We start from the raw sequence: 18,863 nt of genomic DNA on the forward strand, positions 1-18,863 counted from the left end.
CAGGAATGAGTAACCTGTAATACACAAAGAACATCTAACCTTTTGTTTTCTCTCTTTGGGTTTCCTCTTCTTTGGTGATGTTGATGGTCCATCTTTCTCCTCAATACCCTTTTTCCTTTCCTTTTTAATTTGCTTCCTTTGTTTTTCAGGTCCTTCTTCATCCTCTGAACTACTTTCTGCTTTCTTTGTTTTAATTTTAGGAATTTTCTTTGGTGGTTGCAAATTGATTCCTGCATCTGCCGTCCAGTCAGAATAATCACTAGAATAGTCACTATATATGATGCAACAAAGAAAAAAAGAAATTAAAACCCCAAAGTTTAAAAGTGCATTGGATTATATGATATAGCCTCATAAAAGATTACAGTTAACAATGTAGCTAACCAGAATGTTTTAATAGTTAAAAACCTAGTGCTTAAAACTCTATATTCTATCTACAATTGAAATGGTAGTAAACCAAAAGCCCTGACATCATCTGGTCTTGCAAGAAGCTTAACTTATAGCATCCCTTGTAAGTGAACTGTGTTTACTTCATCAATTCAAGATGATAAACACTGAAGTCTGGATATTGTTTTCAAGACTTCTGGTTTTGAATAGCTTAGAATGAAAAAATAAAGGATGCTTTATTTGCTCCCTAATTTCATACCAAGGATCACAGCTCAGACCGAGAGCCATACACACTGCTACTACCTGCCTCAAGTGTTTGTGTGCCTGAAAAAAAATACCTTCCTGCAAAACAATTCTGCTTTCAGCAAACAAGGAAAAACCTTCCATAACTTTTAGTTAGCAATATGGCTGAAAAATAAATCCTGAAAGTTTCATGTCCTTGTTCACTTTTCTCCTAAATCTGCACAAGTGTTAGTTATTAAATGCTTACAGCAAAAATTATTAAAGATTTCTTGGCAAGAATTTGTTTGTAGGTTTTTCAGTCACTTACCTAGAACTGCCGTCACTATGCCATGCTCTTTCGTCATCTTCTGATGTTCCACCACTGGCAACAACTACTTCCCCTTCCTAATAAGGGGAGCAAAGGGCATTGGGAAGGGGCAGAGGGGGAGGCAGAGAAAAAGAAAACATTTTCTTTAGAGCTCTAGTTATAATACATGACAATACAATGAAAACTTTTCTAGCTTTTATATGTGTTATAAACATCTAGCATTCTAGAAGCTTTATGTTAAGAAGCCATTTTAGTTTGCACACAGTTTCTAGTTCCTTTATTTTAGTGGACTTATATAAAGAAGAATGAAGTTATCTGTGCCTGGCTAGACATAGTGTAGAGCAACATTTTTCATCACCATTTGATGAAGCTAGCTTATCTTCTCAAAAATTATTTCAAGTGTTTCTAATTACACATTTCCACATCTTTTCAGTATCAAACAAAAACCAGTAAGAATTTTATGTACTCCTCACTCCTTCTGTACCATAGTTACAGAAGTATAGAATAACTGAGGCTGGAAAGGACTTCCAGAGGTCATATTATCCAACCTCCCTGTCTAAGCAGGATCACCTAAAGTTGGTGACCACATTGCTAAGTCATGTGGCCAGTGCTGACTACGCTTACAAACTGCACATATACTTTGCAAAAAACCCTTACAAATGAGCATTTTTTTTCCTATGTCAATTACTTTTTAAAGTCAAAGCTAAACACATACAACAGCATGTGAAAACCTAATACAATAGAATTTTTATAAGAGGTGAAAGGAAATGCACAATGAAAATGTAACTTGAGTTTCCACTAGAAAAAATGTTTTATTAGCTGAAGCAGGAGCTTAAGGAGCAGAAATGGAATATGTAAGATTGCCTCATGAATAAGGATCTTACATCTGAAGAGCTGTGTCCATTTTCCAACTCTTCAGGAGGCCTTGCAGTTTCTTCTGCAGCATATCTCGTACGGTAGTTGTGCTGATTAGCTGCTTGTTTCTTTGAGTCACTAGCATCTAGTAAATTATCATGAGAGTGGTTCTATGAAGATACAAAAGACAAAATACATAATTTTTGAGTGTACATTTTTTTTAATACATAGCATTTTCTTTACTATGGTATTCCAGGGCAGCAATTTTTGCATTGGCAAAAAGTTACAAGTCCAAAACTAAAGAGCTGCTGAAGAAAACACTCCACATGGGTACTTGAATGAATATAAGCAACAATTCCATGTATTCTGGAAATAATTAAATTTCTTTTCGGACACAAAATAATTTTTAAATCTGTCATGATTAAAAATAGTAATTCTCTGCAAAGTACATGTCAGTAAATAAGGATTAAAAAAAGGGCTAAAACATGACTAATGATAGGCTGCTCAGGGCTAGTATAAGCTTAGGATTACACTAAAAATGGCTAAGGAAAGGAAGTTACACAGAAGTTCTGAGTGTTATTTTGCAGCCAGGGTTCAGATGTGTTAGAAAAGAAACCCGTAAAGGAAGACATCCCTTAGTACAGAGAGATGATTGTTAGCAAATACAGACCTTTAAATAGTATGATGATGCATTGAAGAGTTCAAATGAATGAGTCAGTTTGAAAGAATATAAGTTCTTATGAAGCTTAAAAGAATGAAATAAAGCTGTAATTTAGAAACATTTCATGCTCCAGCATTAAGGGATTTTGTTCCTTCTGTAGAACATATATAATGCAAATACTGGCTCTCAATACCAAGTGTGCAATCTTGTCCCCACTCACTGGGAAAAAACCCAAGAGCTATGACCTCAATTTCAAGAGTTTTGTGGTAATTTTTTTGGGGGGGGGCATGTATAGTTGAACTTCATCCTAGCTCAGATCCAAGAAAATAATTTCTGGGCACATTCCTAGGTGCCATAAAAAGAGGTACACTGGTTCCCCAGTGTTATCTTTCATCCACAAAAAAAAACCTCGGATATCTATTAGGCGCTGATAATAGCTGAAAAGAAACAGTCCCAGAGAGGAAGAAAGCAGAATTGCAACAAAACAAAGGCACTAATATTTTGACAGTCTTCTAGTAGAGCTGATTGCTTGTACTTATTCCTCTTGATTTTTTTTCTTTTATAGGAAAGAGATCTTTTCTATTATGCATGATAAATGCTGGTCCATTAGGTTACATTTTCTTGTTGAGGAAAATAACTAAGACTTTTTATAGTAAAAGCTTAACTAAAACTTGGCTGATCAACAGTAGGTAAGATGTAGTTTTCCTTGGCCACAGCAATCATCATTAAAGTGCAGAAGTCCAGTAACTAGTTTTTCTTCCACGCTCCTTGTTAGAAGATGCACATACTTTCTGCAAGCATGACTGCAACAGTTCAGTAAAGTAAGCCAGCACACCACTCTGCGCAGTTGTGTTCCAGTTTTCATCAAAGCAGAGAGGACCAACACAAACTGCTCAATGCTCTTTCCAGTGAGTACTGTGTTCCTGTTGTTCCGTCCTTCTGTCTAGTTGAGGAAGGTATCACTGACAGCACAGCTACCAGAGACATTTCTAATGGGACTGTTCAGCTGTCAGCATTTTAACATTGCCCAAGACTTTTTGAGACCTGGGGCACTCATTCCTCCTTCTGGATTCAAATTGGCAGCACAAGCCAGATGTCCTCAAGCCGCTTTGACCTGACCCAGAACAGCTCCAAGGCAGCCCTAAGCCCAGTTGCTGAGCCCATCACAGAGCCTTCTGTCCTTCAGCCTTCTGGGGCTGCTCACTTCTCATCAAGCTCTCAAGATTCATTACTGAAGCAAAGAGGTCACAAAAGCCAGCTTTATAGTAACTTGCTTCCGCTACTGAATTGTGACATTTTCACCATGAAACACAGTAGAGAAAGCAGGAACAACAGAATGGAATCACATAACCCCAATGAAACAAATTAGTCAAGTTTCCCTTACAGTAAGGGGGACATATTTTGCAGAAGCTACATTACAGCTGGACTGCAATGTTCATGTCTTCTCTCTAGAAACAAAAGTCCTTACCTACCTGTTTCTCTTCAGAGACTTCTCAAACAGTTATCATAAATACAGCTTTTCCTACTCAAATAGAACTACAGATGCTTGGAAAACTGAAGCACTTTGCATTACTCTTTGGTTTTGAAAAGAGATCTTTTCTTTTGACAGTTCAAAGCTTGAGGGGAAAAAAATACACCCCAGCCCCTCCATCCAATCATTCCTTCATGAAAAAAAGTAATACCACTGTATAAATATTGGGTCATAGTGATGCTGAAGGGTAACAAACTGCTTTGGGAAATATACAATGCCAAAATAAGAACAGAAAAAAAAACAGGAAAACAAAACCACAAGTACTTATCCATGAATAACAGAACAATAGAATGAAGCCAGGAAGGATCTCTAGATGTCACCTTGTCTAAACCACTGCTCAAGCAGGGATGAGAAAAGGGGCCATGGGGTATACGGTTGTCTCACCTTGCCAAAAAAAAATGCATTTTAACATCATTCCTATTCAACTTAGTTTTTCAAAATCTGAAGAGAAGCTGTAAGGCAGACCTTTATTTATTTGGGGGGAGGGGGTGGAGTACTACAGGTTTTGGGGTTTTTTTACAAAATCTAATTATCACCAGCATGTTCAACTATAACTGAGGTAACACAGCTGATGCCTTCTCTCCTTTAATATATAACCTAAAGAAACAGCTTGAAATTGTACTCTCAATTCTAATGATAGGCCGGTAAATGATTTGAGGTTCAATCATCACTTTATCTCTAAACACTTTGATGCTGGCAAGTACCTTGTCCAAGGCTTCCAGTCAGTATTAGAGCACATCTATTGATACACCAGAAATTACAGCTCCTGTCAGGACAGTTTTTCTGTGAAATAAAAATGATAGCATTTTCTGGATTTGAGAGGCATACTGGACACTGCTGGGGGTCTTGGTAACAATTTTGTGAGAGTTACAGTAGAAACCCAGTGGTGTTCTGACAATTCAGACCACTGCATGCTATGGTCCTTATGACTCTGACAGCACTGGGAAGCACAGCTGTGCTGCAGTTTCATACAGGGTTGAAGCAATTTTGAGAAGCTTTGGCTGTAGCAATTTAATGGTATTTCTTAACCAGCAGCATCTATTTCTAATGCAAAAATGATTCCTCTTTCCTTATGCCAACAAGAACTTCTACTAGACAGTTCAATAGGGGCACAGGTATATGTCCAATATCAGAAACCTGATATTAAATAGGTCTCTTGCCCTGGCATTTTCTCTTTAGCTAAAGAGTACCTTTCACAGTCTCCTCAATCTGAATCAGTATCTCCAATTACTTAGTTTTTACTGTTACCACATCACACCTATGTAAAAAATTAGTAATAACTTGCAAAAGCAGTGAAGATAACAGACACTAAGCACTAACTGCTGGGTCTGGAGTTTTAGATTATTTTCCTTTTAACATCTTGCTGATTTAATTGAAAATATTGTTAAAATAGCATGTAAGTAGGAAAACTTATTTCTGTGGAACACAAATAAGCCACTTTCAGTGGAACGATGCACGTGTTTCTCCTCCCTGGGTTCTGTTAGTTTTCAGTATAGTCATTTGCACTCAACACAACAGAAGGCCTATGCCTGTTTTGGTCCATCCATAACAATTTGCCATGTTCATTCCTTGAAAATTTGGCATAACATTTCTACTTGATGATAATGAGCAATATTTCTATTTTTATCACATTTTACTAGGAGACATATCACATCAACTCTCTAGTGTACAGAAATTTCACACTTCTAAATATTCGTTAAAATATTCTAATCCCAGTAGTTTAATAAACTAATCCTCTTAGTTACTCGGACTGGGAATATTTACCTAAGCATGTTATTTACCTCAACTTTCTGCTGCTGCTGAAAACAAGTAATTTGGAATACAGTTCCATTTGAAAATGCAAAAATTCCTTTCTATCTCCTTTCATTAATGTATTGGGGTTCAAGTTTTTGCTGTTTGCTTTTTTAAGTGTTCTTGTTTAATAACAGAAAAAACCCTATTCCTCACCAATGACTTTGAAAGTCAAACCAAGTTTGTCATTCAGCCTGCAGGTCAGTGATACTAAATACTATTCAGGTCAAAATACCCAAGTTTTTAGTTTCTCCTCCAGAACTGCATTAGTCCCTTAAGCAATCATATACAAACACTTTTCCACATGACCTGTGTCAAAGAAACATGAGCTTTCAATAGCAGAATACTTAAGTGACTTCCATTTAAATTGCAGATTTTGTCAAAAAAGAAAAACTGAGCTATAACTCTGTGCTACTTCTAACACAGCCTACAATGACCCTGTATTGAAAATTAGCAGTAGGACTTTAGAAATTCCTCAAAATGTAATTACAGCTGCTCTGTGTTCTTCCATATTGACCTACACTTTAACTTGCAATCCAAAATGCTAATAACATTAACTCCTGCCCATCTTTTCATTTTACTTCTGTATTTTTGACTTCTTTCAGTTAGAAGGGAAGAAGGGAGCAGAAGAAAATATTCTTTCATCATTATCATTATTATAGACTCAATAAATAGATCCAATATATTTCAAAAGTTGATATAAAAACCAGTATTTCCTACTGGTATGAATTGCAACTGAATAATCATATGAAGAAAAAAAAATGCTTTAAATACAAGCCTTGTTTTACTCTACTCTCAGAGAAATTCACAGTTCTATAGAGTGAGACATTTTATAAAATTCTTGATGCTGTAGTTCTCAGGTCTAGAGATTACTGGAAAAAAATGTCATGTCCAATATTTTGTTGGAGGTGTTCTCTATCTCCTTTAGACCATAAATTCTCCCATTAAACCTGTAAGAATTCACTATGCAATAAAAGGACTATAGTCTTGCAACAGTACTGTAAATAAAACTTACAAGGAATCAATATCAAAACCTACTGGATGCTATCAAGGAAAAGAAAGATTCACATTATGCTTTCCAGTTTTATATTCAACCTAACACAGTTTGTATTTAGTCACACTGTCACTGCAAAAGAACAGCACTAGAAGAGCTACTATAATGAAGCATTAATTTCTATTTCAGACAAACCTAAAAATATTGCACAACAGTTTTTAGATTGCAGTCAATCTTGCTTCTCTTCCCAGGTGTTTATTTGAATTTATTGTGAGCACTACAGAAGATGACAATTCCAATTCACTATTCCTGTTGCTCAGACACTCCTCCTGAGCACAAGGGTTGCTCATGTTAACTGTAAGCAATAACAAAAATCATGAAAATCTGAGCAGTTAATTTAATTGTGAGACTCAGTCACTCAAGAGCAAACACCTTTTTCTTCTTGAAAAGTGCTTATTTAAAGCCCATGGGATATCTACTTATTTCTGAATCCCTCTGATATTTTACTCTACAGATCTGAAATAATACTTCTCAGCAGTCTGAGTCCTCCAAAAAGAGATGTATTTAATGAAGAATCAGCTATTGTAGAATACAACATTTTTATTCCAAGATGCCATGAAGTATTCAGTAGGGTTTATGAAAGCTTTAAGTGTTCTGAAAGTATTACTGAGTATATCAGTAATTTTTATATAGAAAATTTACTGACATTCTCAAATGAAAAGACCATGATTGCCTGGGGTTCTTCATTATTTCTGCAGAAGAGAGGTGCAAAGTGACTAAAGGATTTACCAAGCTCTCTCCCTCACATTCTGAGAATCCAGAACACAGAACCCCCCTAGGTGTAAATATATGAAACTGAAGGAAGTTACTCCTAAAGAGCAGTTGCTCTGAAGGTTTTCACAGACATAAATATCAGCAATAAAAATATGGGGCTCAAATGATCCAGTGCTGCCATTACAGTTTGGAGACTAAAATTTTATTTATTTTTTAAACAGGATTTTAAAAAACATTTGCTTTAAGTTTCTTTGTTTTAAAGACATCATAAAAATAATTGCAAAAATCAAAATGCTGGACCAGCTAATCTATTCTGTTAAGATTTTATGCCCTAGTGATTTTTTAGAAGAAAACTGTAAACCAATTTAAAATTTAATGGTAATTTGGTATGAATTAGCATTATCAGGAAGGATCTTTGGACTAGGCTGTAGCTAAAGACAAGGGGAAAAAATACAACAACAAAAAAAACAAAACAACAAAAACCCTTGAGCAGTGCAACAGTTTAATTAAACCAAAAAAATAAATGTATAATTCAGCACCAAAATACATCCCCTCAAGACAAGAAAAAACTTTGTTAAAATCTAAATTCGTCAAGCCTATTTTCTATTACTCCCAAAATAAAACTAAGAGTTACAAAGACTTCTGATGTCCTGATATTTAACTAATGAGTCCTGTCTAGGCATAAAGCTTCTCCTCTCTATGTATAAAAACTGGAACCAAAATGACTAAATTTCTTTCTTGGGAAAATGCACAATGTTGGTGCCTGCACAACAGAAAATAGTGCATCAAGTACCATTTTTAAGACAGCAATGCATTCAAATTTTAATACAAGAAAGAAATTGAGGGAAAAAGTAAGAAATAAGTTTAACAAAGAAACTTAAAATTATTAGACAACTGTGGGTAGGGGAGTGTTCACATCACTTTTGAAATCTTTACTTTGGTTGGGGATGAAAAAAGTAGTAAAACAATAGTCAAATTCAAGACCAAATATAAACTTGCTCATCTCAAACTTACTCTACTACATAAAATTAATTCATCATTATTAAAAATTACAGAATCTCTACAAAGCATCTAAAATTTACTTACTTTCAGATTGCTTTCAATCTCAGTTCCTTCTTTCACAAGAAAGCAAGTAATTAACAGCACAGACAGAGTATGGTACTCTAATAAAGTTAAGAGCTGCAGTTTTTTGCCCACCTGTTCTGTTTATTCCATTTATCCATTTTTCCCCCTTATACCCCAAAAGTGATTTTTACTTTTCAGTGGCAATTGCCACAATTTTCACGTGTTCCTGAAAGCTGTATTTTAGAAGCTTTGGATTGAGGGTGGAAAGAGTCTCCTCTATATTAAGAACATGAAACTCAAAGCATGGCTTCTCCTTTACCATTGCCAAAATTTAACTCCTTTATTACAAAAATAAAGTTGGTTATTTAGCTAGAAAAGCACAGATAAGCATGTGCTCTTAATAGATATAACTAATTTTAAACAAAGAAGACAAAATTCTGTGAACATAAAATATATATCCTTCAATTTTTTTAATCAAAAAGAATATGCCAAATTAAAAATTTTTGCAAGTTATATTTAAAAAAAAGCATGTAATTTATGACAATTTAATTCTCAATACAACTTATTTCCTTCTACTTAATCTATCCTGTTTTCATCTTTTCTGAAAATGTACTTCCAGCTCTAGCAAAAAGCATGATTCAGATATATCCCATAACAGCCAACAATATGATTTTTAGGGTGCCATGAGAGAAAATACCCAATTCTCTATTTGGAGATGTATTTAATGTGTTAAGGTTAAGAACTGTGACTTGAGTTTTAATATAACGTTTCCACAGGACAGTATGTCAAACAGTAGACAACAGCAGCAGGGTATATTGATTAATAGTGACAGACTCCCTACAGCAAATCATGTCCCAAACACCAGATTTGCAGGGATTTTCCCCCTCTTCTGAAAGCAATCCATGTTGTTTATTATTAAGAACATATTGAAACATCAGTGCAAACATGCTTCCTCATTCTGGGGAGGTAAACAAATTCCCATACCCTGGTTTGCAAATTTAAAACTGAGAACAGGAATGCATATTTATGTGACTCAACGTATTGAATAACATTTTATGCTTCATTCTGTAATAAGGTACATGTGCACTGCTTACCTTAGAGAAAGTAGGTATTTTGTTTTCTCTTGGAATGTGACTAATTACATGCTTTCTTTTCTCTTCTGATCGATACACCCTTACTTCTTCTTCTCCCTTTGCTGTTCTCCATTCTTCCTGCCTACTGAAAAAAGAAAACAGAGATGTTAACCTTAAAGGACATTACTACAATCAAGAGGACCTGTCACAAACTAAGCAATGGACATTCAACATCTGTATCATTCTTTGAATAGCAGTTCTTCTCTTTACACTTAGCATATGGCTTTAAAATTAGCTATTTTCAAACAAAGTAAGATTTGCATCTTATTTCATTAAACTAGTTTATGCTTGACTATGGCAAATAGGTTTTTTGACTTACTGATTAAAGTATTCATCACAAGAAGTAATAAATGAAAAAATTAAAGTTCCAATATGGAAATTAAAGTCATCTCAGGCACCTAATAGTTTAGGTCAGTATTCCAGCCATAAAATGCCATACTATGACAGGAATTAAAACACATAATCTTATGCTACAAGTTGGAAGATATTGAGGCAACTAAATTCCATTGCCTGTATAAGTTCAATTACTGCGTCATTCATTAGGACAATTTTTAGGAAATTCACAAGGACAATTTTTACTCCCAATCCTTCTAGAATTACAAGATTATTCAAGAGATAAACAAACAAGTGATTTCAAACTAAACCAGATTTTATAAGAAACTTGAGATGACAAAATAGAAAACAAATGACGATGTGAATGGCAATAGGAATTCCAAAACTGTTCCATTTAATTAAGTTCACCACAGTAAGATTCTTGATCTATGTTTACCTGGCCACACCAGAAGACAGTTCAGGCACTACAACCCTGCGACTCCAAGCCACAAGGTCCCTCTCAGTGGCTATTTCACTTCTTGGTGCATTGCTGTGCATCTGACGCACACCTTCAATTTGTCCACTGCGCCTTAGCCCTATATTTGGTGGGGAATGTACTTCTGAGGTAGAGCTTACAGATCCTAAAAAGTCAAAAAGCAATAGTTCTTGATCTGAAATTCTTAGGGAAGCATTTGAAAAGAAAAACTTGGAATGAAATGGAAAAAAATAACTTCACTTGATCTATTACTTCAAAAGAAATCATATGAACTGAGTATAAGTATTCAGACAATTTCTACAGTCACCACAATACAGCACAAACAGCTACTGGGTTGCAGCATTCTGTTTAAAAATTCACATTGAAAAGAAGCAGATGTTCCAACAATCTGAAGTGAAGCAAATGTTTGCTTCTTTAAAAATACCTTTGAAAACATTTATGCAAAACTGATTATTGCTAACACACTCTAGATGTGTGTTACAAAACACTGAGCTATCTCACTGAATCAGTGTACTCCCTTCAACAGTCTTCTACCTTCAAAAAAACAGAAGCCTCAACACTAGAAATTAGGAATCAAGCTGTAAAATTTACAGACAAAAATTTTAAATTGTCAAGGGTTAAAAATAACCAAACCAACCCAAAACATAACCACACACCCATACAAGAGCCTTTGAACACCTACACAGCAGCAAAATATCAACATTTTTTCATATCCTTACACACACAAGTGTGGGGGTTATATTACAAGCTAATCCTGCTTACTCTAGTGGACTGCTAACCATAATTTCTTAAGTGTTCAAAACAACTGTGTACTCTAGTGCAAAACACTGAAACGTGGAACAGCTTCGCAGAGAAACAAGTAGTTTCTTCTACTTTTTTCCTCTTGACTTTTTCAAATAAGAACACAAATTTCAAACTAGATGGTTAGTTCCAGATTAAAAAGTAGGGTAGTTGCTTCTAAGGGAATGCAGCTGCTGCGATTCCCTGAGTGAGGAGACAGTAACAAAGAAATCTGTAAAGAATCCCAACATTCTGCAAAAGGCAAAAAAACCAATAGGAAAGGTGCACTATTTTCTACAGCTCCATATCTCCTCTCTACTAGTTCAACAAAATTCACAGATCATGGATAATATAAAAGGGGTTTATGTCTTCCAACTCCCAGCCCCAACACCCATTGCCCAGTGATCTACCTCTGCTTATCCGGCTGGTACTACTGGTTCCTGCCTCCCCAGAACGTCTCTGGTCCTGCTCTTGCTGAAGTCTTTGAATCATGCTATCCAACGGACTAATTTCTTGATTTACTTGCTGGCTAAGAACTTGATTCAATCCTGTGAAGTAAAATGTACAGGAGAACAATACACAAATGTAAATTTTTAGGAAATTAATGTTACGGACAGTTCATCTAAGTTTTAGCTTTGAAGTAAGTACAGTAAATTCTCATATGTGTAACTATGGGTTAATGCTTATTTTTCTAACAGCCATTTCTTAAAACAGGACAACTTCTTTTCTTTATATATTTGAGAGCATTATATTTTCTAGAGCAAGGTCAAGATGACCACATTTCACTTCTAATAAAAGGTTAAATTTGATCAAGTGCCAGCAAGCGCCAGCAGCTTAATACAACTGTTGTTTGTCAGCTCAGTCAATGCAAACTGTTCAAATGCAAGATTAGTCTGCCTCAAATGCATTAAAAAACACTTTATAGGCTTCAATGAAAGAACAACATCAAGAAGGTCCGACTGAATTAGAAAATAATTATCCAGACTGTAGAACACCAGGCAGTAAAAATGTTTAATTAAGCTACACATGGACATAATGACCATACAGATCAAGTAATGGTAATTTCCTTTGGCATGTAAAACAGCCAAGAAACCTCCTTTTGGGTAAGTCTTGTGAATAGAAGATGGGAAATAGTTCCAAAGAAGTGATTACAAGCTGATATTACTATTTCTGAGCAGCAAGCATAATACACCGCACATAAGCATGAACAACACAAAACCTGTTTTCATACTTACAATGATCACAAAAAACAGAGAGGTATAGAGAAAAAGACAAGGGTTACAGTACTGATTCAAAAAGAAGTCAGACATCTCCACACAGAATAGTGAGATGTTGGAGTGGAATGGTGGGAAGTTCTCATCAAGAAAAGAACTTGCAAAAACTTTGTAATGAGGAATAACAATGTTCAAAGAAACAAGATACAGAAATTATTTTTCCAGTGTGATTCCAAAGAAATATCACAGTATTTACTGCATTTTTCAAGATCAAAGACTAGATATTACAATAATTGTGCTATGAAGTGAAGAGCTTTGATTGTGTGGCTGCACAGAAGCTGCTATCTCTTAACAGTATGCAGAAAAAAACATAAATATTTAAGATCGTGCACTCAGGCTTTAAAGGTTATATAAGTCAACTTCCCTAAGTAGCAGAACCTTGGAATAATGGAATGAGATCAGGTAGAACCACAGTTGGATGTTTTCTAAGTCACATAAGTGAGACAGATCAATTTGCTAATCTCATGAGCAGACATACTGTCTACTGAGAACAATGGGAAATACTACTATTAACCCAAGAATGATCTTAAATAAGAAAACTGCTATCTAAACAAAATGAATGTTTTTATGTATCTAGCCTGTGAGACAATGTTTTAGCAAGAAAGAGCAAGTGGTTTCTTTTTAAATGAAATAATAAAGACACTGGTGTATACTTGATTTTCTCAAAACATCTTGTTTAAAGGTGCTTCATGTTCATCAAGGCAATAAATCAAGTATGGCTATCTGAATTCCCCCTGCTCGTAGAAGTCCCTATAGAAAAGTTAACAAGAAATAAATGGTCAATGTCTGAGTGAGATGCATCAAATCCCACAACAAGGCTTCAGAAGGAAAATAAACTTCCTCAGTGGAAGGGAACATATAAAATATATAAACACTGTTCAGGTCTGCCTACAACTGCATTGTTGCTATATTGTAAAAAGGCAGAAAAATGTCTTGTGTCTTTCCATCACCTGTCAAGCTAGCAGATGGCTCCCTGCTATTAAACAAAATGCTATGGACATCTTCTTCTTATAAGCATTCATGTGTCATGCAGAAAGACCATTAAATTTAATTTTGTTGGGTCTGTGTGCAGAGTCTGACTTGTTTCAAGGTATATTGGAGAATGTGCCCAGGACATTTTTAAATTTGGAGAATTTCACAATGCAATGGATTCATACTTTAACTGTAACAAGTAAGTAAAGTCATGTCCTTCCCTAAAAATCAAATTTTGTTTCAAAGCCACTAGCTAAGAAATTTACATTCAATAGGAAGGATATTTTCCTTTGAACAGTTGTCAGGTAGCATTTCTACCTGTAATTTTTGAAGAAATGTAAATCCTGCCCTAAAAATATTTAAATATTCACTGCCCTATAATCCTGAGGTCTACAAATAAGGATAGAGAGACTTTTAAGAAACACTCTCAGTTATCATTCCTGGAATGCCTAAAACACTACAGGCGTAAGTATCAAGAACATATAAACTACAATTGACAGGAGCAGTCAGTTTTCACATCTTTTCAAGAACATCCAAATAGTTAACAATGCTTATTTTGAAAACATTTAAAGCTACTTTCACCAGTCACTGCTAATTCATACTAATATCAAACTAGTGACACATAGTAAGTAGGCATTGTTTTTCCATCCCTACCCATTTGAAACACCTCTAGGCAATTTCCAACAGCCAGCCATTGGCCCAATATATGCATGCTCTTTTCATGTCCTGTGCATGAGAACAAAGCTTTCAAGATTTCTTTCAAGTTTTTTCAAGTTCTTTAACCAATTCACCAAAGCTTAAAATTAATGACTGCCTTCAACTAAAAAGGAAGAGAATTTTGCTTCTTTCAGACATCTTCTCATTTTTCTTGTAGGTGTTACCTTTTCTAACAGATCTGTGGAAGATCAGTCTATTTCCTAGGTTTTCTAAAGCAGGAAATCTTATCCCAAAGAGATAACTGACAGCTCATACAGCATTATACATTGCTCCAGTAATGAAATTAACTCCCATCTAACTGGTGTTCTAGCATCAACTAGTGCCAACTTGATTGATGACAATACTGTAAATGAAATTGTCACAAGCAATCAGTGCTAAAGACATTGTATTTCTTCCACACTACATGAACTACTATGCCCATAAATGAGGAAAAAGTGAAAGTGTAGAGCAACTGAAGGTAACTAGATAGACTACTGTTCAGTGAAGAGAAATTTTCCATACCTGAAGATGTCACTCCCATCTGAGGAATGAGCTGTTCCTCCCTGCAGTTCTCACGACCAGGAACTAGTCTTTGATACCTTGCAGGATGAGGGTTGCCATCCACATCAACCAAAAATGGGGGAGGCATAAGGTGTGGAGCCTGCTGTGTCTGCTCGTCCAGGACAAAGTTGTTGGCATCACGGATAAGGGGCCGATAATCACTATGAAAGAACATCTGATCTGCTATCTGCAAACAAAGTCATTTTGTAATTTTTTTAAAGAACCTATTACAAAAGCATACAGAAGAGAACTGCCAAAAATATTTTTAACAGTGGTACTCATTGGCACTTTTGCAAAAAAACAGAGCTATAAGTTGATGTGTTTATTTCAGTTTAAAGGGGAAAAATTAATTACTCCATTATTATTTTGTTACAAAGTACTCTTTTCTATAGTACACCACAAAGAGAAAAATCCACATGTTTGAGAGTGGGAAGCATTTAAAGAATAGGGGAATGGGGTAATATTTAACTACTGGAAGATATCTGACCAAATACAGCATTAATGTATGAGTTTATAAATTTTCTTCTATAGTCTGAATATATGAAAAAATTTTCTGATAATAAAAAAATTGTGTCACAGACTTATGAGATATGGTGCAGGCAAAAGACTACGAAAAATATTTATTACATCAGGGAATTGCCAAATATTTTAAAACCATCAAAATATATATATCCTTACTGTAATGCTAGATATCAGAAAAGTTTCAGTTGATAAAATAAAGCCAAGATAAAAATATAATTTTTCACTAAATTTTCTTTTTTATTTCTGTCTATCTGCTCCTAATTTATTATAGATGACTTTCCACAGACCCTCAAGACTGAAGAATTTTTTGTCCAAATAAATACAAAAGATGTATGCTCCATCCCTTGCTGGCACATGCATCTCAGTATTGTTCAATAAGAAAGATATTGAAGTGCAAGGAGAAAAGAAAAAGTGAATAAAGAGAAGCTGATGCATATACTACACATCCCAAAACTATCTGTTGGCAAGCAAACCCTGTGGCAGCTCATGTATTCAGCTGAACTATGAACAAGTGAAAATCAAATAATAAAATTATCATTCACACAAATTAAGATCTCCAGTGCAGTATAAAAACAATTAAATGACTGACTCAATGCACAGAGTTCTCAAAAAAAATCTTGTCTTTGGAGCACCGAGAGAGGAATGACAAAGTTGTCAGAGAACATCCTCTGATTTCTGGAGAGTATGCTCTATTATGCAACTTGTTATGTAGAAACCAGTAAGGCAAGATTATAGCAGCTACTCAGAGGTCTGATCTCTCAATGACAAATGTCTCCCATCCTGGAAGCAAGAAGACCAGGAAACAAAGATGACAACAGACATTTGTCAATCAACAAACATCAAAAAGTGCATTCATATGAAGTGAATTTAAAAAAAACAAAAAAAGAATTGGGAAAAAAAATCATAGGAATCATGAGATCTAGACCACACAAAAACAGAAAAATATTAACAGGAAGAAATGGGAAAGATAGAAAGAGATGAAATGAAAAAGAATTAACTCTACTCCTACAAAATGCATATGAACAAGGTGATAACCCACTGCAGTAAAAAACCGGATGGCTTGAACTGGATGAAATCTCACTGCCAGAGCCTTTGTTAACAGAGGCTGAATAAAAAAGATAAAAATGCTTTCATGTGTCTGACAGGCAGAATCAAGGCCTGATTAATACTTTTGTTTCTTCATCTCACAATAGCTCAATATGATAGAGACAGAGGCCCCCTAGGAGGACTTCCAATGTTTCTGAAAATCACAACAGAATATACATTACTTACACTTATTATATCTTCCTACTAAGAACTTCCCACACTGAGAAAAAAGATTTTCCAATAGTAAGGTCATACAATCTGAGTTTTATTATGTTGTGTCTTGGCTGCACAGTGTAGTCTGCATCCCAGGTTTTGCAAGCAAACAGAAGACCTGGTACAAGATCACAAGGGACTTTGTTGCAATAACACTTCTGTGTATCCTATATTGCAATCGTATAACAGAGAGTGTAAAAAACAATTTTCTGCTGCATAAGATAACATGGCATTTCTTGGAGAACATAGGGACAGAACAACTCTCAGGTAGACTATCCCTACTGGAATCCAGGAAAATACCTTATCCTGAGAAAAATCAGAAAAATTAGATATTCCATCAGAAAACCAGCCAGAAGTACTAACAACAAGTGTTACTTGTTCATATACTATTAGAGATCAAATTCATGACAATAAGATGATATCACATCACCATTTGAATATGAGACTTCTACTCACATGACTTTACAGACCCAGCTTGGGAATGAGCACAAAAGAAAGCTTTCTATTAAGTCTGAGCTCTACAGCTCTATAGAATGCTGTTTCTCCAAATAGGCACAGTTACATGAAGAGTTTTTCCCCAGTCCTGCACCAATCCACCATACATGAACTGTCAACTTGCAGCTGAGTGTTGTGGTTTGGGCAGTCTGCAGGAACAAACGCCTTAGAAAGCTCAGAGATCAGGCTCCTCAGAAAAGTGGTCATGGCACCAAGTCTGCCAGAGTTCAAAAAGCATTTGGACAATGCCCTCAGGTACACAATGTGCTTTTGTGCAGAGCTAGGAATTGGTCTAGATCCTAGTTGGTCGCTTCCAACTCAGAATATTCTATGATTTTAAATCAACATAATAGCACCCTACACTTTAGAACTGCTAGGCATTCCTGGACAAGTTTCCACCTAATCAAGAACTTCTGAAGTGTACATGCCCTGTAGACAGTGAGCTTGGCTCAACTCTGATGATGACGTGCTCAGATTGCAGCTGAGTTTGGCTCAAGAAACCCCAAACAAACAGCACATGAATTCTTTTTATTTTCCCCCCAGAAGAATTAATTGACAAAAATATGTACCATCAAAAGAAAAAAAAAAGAAAAAACCCACAAAAAATCCCATAAGCTCCAAACAAAAAAAAAAACACCCCACCCCATTCACCTTCACTGTGGACAAGATCACACTGCAGGAGAAAGAAAGCCTAGGCATTTGTTCCAGTCAACTAGGAAATGTACATATGATGTGAACATAGCATGAAAAACAAAGATGTAGAAAAACAAGAGCTTGTTCTCTCAGTAGAATTAACACTATCTCAGCTATAATCACTGTCAATTCAAAAATACAGGAATACAAGACAGGTTACTACACCTCTTTTCTTCTGTAAAATTCATTTCCCATAGATGGGAAAAACTTTAAAGGCCAAAAACCACATATTCTACTAGATCATAGTCTGACAAGATGTCTAAAACCCTCCCCCAGTAACTGAGGGGAGAAAAACAGAAAAAAAACCCCACCACCTCCAGCACCTACCTACCTGTGTTAACATTTTGCCATAAATCAGGACAGACAAAAACGGAGGTGATGAAATCACACATGGAAGACGTCAGACACTTCCAAGATGAGTTTTCTGTGAGTGGAAGACTGAGATTAAAGTGGTAACAAATATAAGTTGTATTTGCTCCCATTTCTTCTATGAGCAAGAATGCCAAGAGTAACATTGGCACAGCAAAACTGAATGATTATTTTAAATCATTCAATAAGTGAAAAATTTAAAACCTTCTTTTCTCAGAAGCTGCAGCAAAAACCCCAAGAGATCCAAGGGTCTGTAGAATTCAAGCTGGGAAAAGCAACTGTATTCATTCTACAAACAGATTTAATCCCTCACAGGTAAATTCTCAAATGGCTGTATAAAGAAAAATTACGATCACAGCAAAGGCCAAAAGACTCAGTTACAATTTAATTTCCAGCATTTCTCCAGCAGAGAACTACATATTTCCAAAGCAATTGGAGAGAAAAAGAAACTCGACACAAGCCATGGACATGGTAAGAAAAACGTGCCTATTACAACAGGCTTTAAAGTTTAGAACAGTAAGAATCCTGAAACACAAAGAAAATTTTCTGATAATCCTCATTTTTCATAGCTTGTGATGTCTCTACTTATTTATTTGCAATGGAAGGGCAAATGCACAGATAGTAATAACTGAGGGGTAGCAACAGCAGCTTAGTAC

General features: G+C 35.5%; 1 protein-coding gene across 2 annotated transcripts in view; it reads right to left on the minus strand.

Annotated features, from left to right (window-relative positions):
• PHIP (PHIP subunit of CUL4-Ring ligase complex) overlaps nucleotides 1–18,863 on the minus strand; it is a gene marked incomplete at its 5' end in the record, with an annotated part of 101,253 nt that overhangs the window by 26,161 nt on the left and 56,229 nt on the right. For both annotated transcript variants that reach the window (XM_079297694.1, XM_079297693.1), the window contains 7 exons: nucleotides 40–271; nucleotides 935–1,011; nucleotides 1,819–1,959; nucleotides 9,700–9,823; nucleotides 10,508–10,691; nucleotides 11,737–11,874; nucleotides 14,791–15,016. In XM_079297694.1, the coding sequence (XP_079153820.1) occupies nucleotides 40–271; nucleotides 935–1,011; nucleotides 1,819–1,959; nucleotides 9,700–9,823; nucleotides 10,508–10,691; nucleotides 11,737–11,874; nucleotides 14,791–15,016 (1,122 nt within the window). The remainder of the gene's footprint in view (nucleotides 1–39; nucleotides 272–934; nucleotides 1,012–1,818; nucleotides 1,960–9,699; nucleotides 9,824–10,507; nucleotides 10,692–11,736; nucleotides 11,875–14,790; nucleotides 15,017–18,863) is intronic.

The sequence above is a fragment of the Erithacus rubecula genome (assembly GCF_903797595.1).
Source record: "Erithacus rubecula genome assembly, chromosome: 2".
NCBI lineage: Eukaryota > Metazoa > Chordata > Aves > Passeriformes > Muscicapidae > Erithacus > Erithacus rubecula.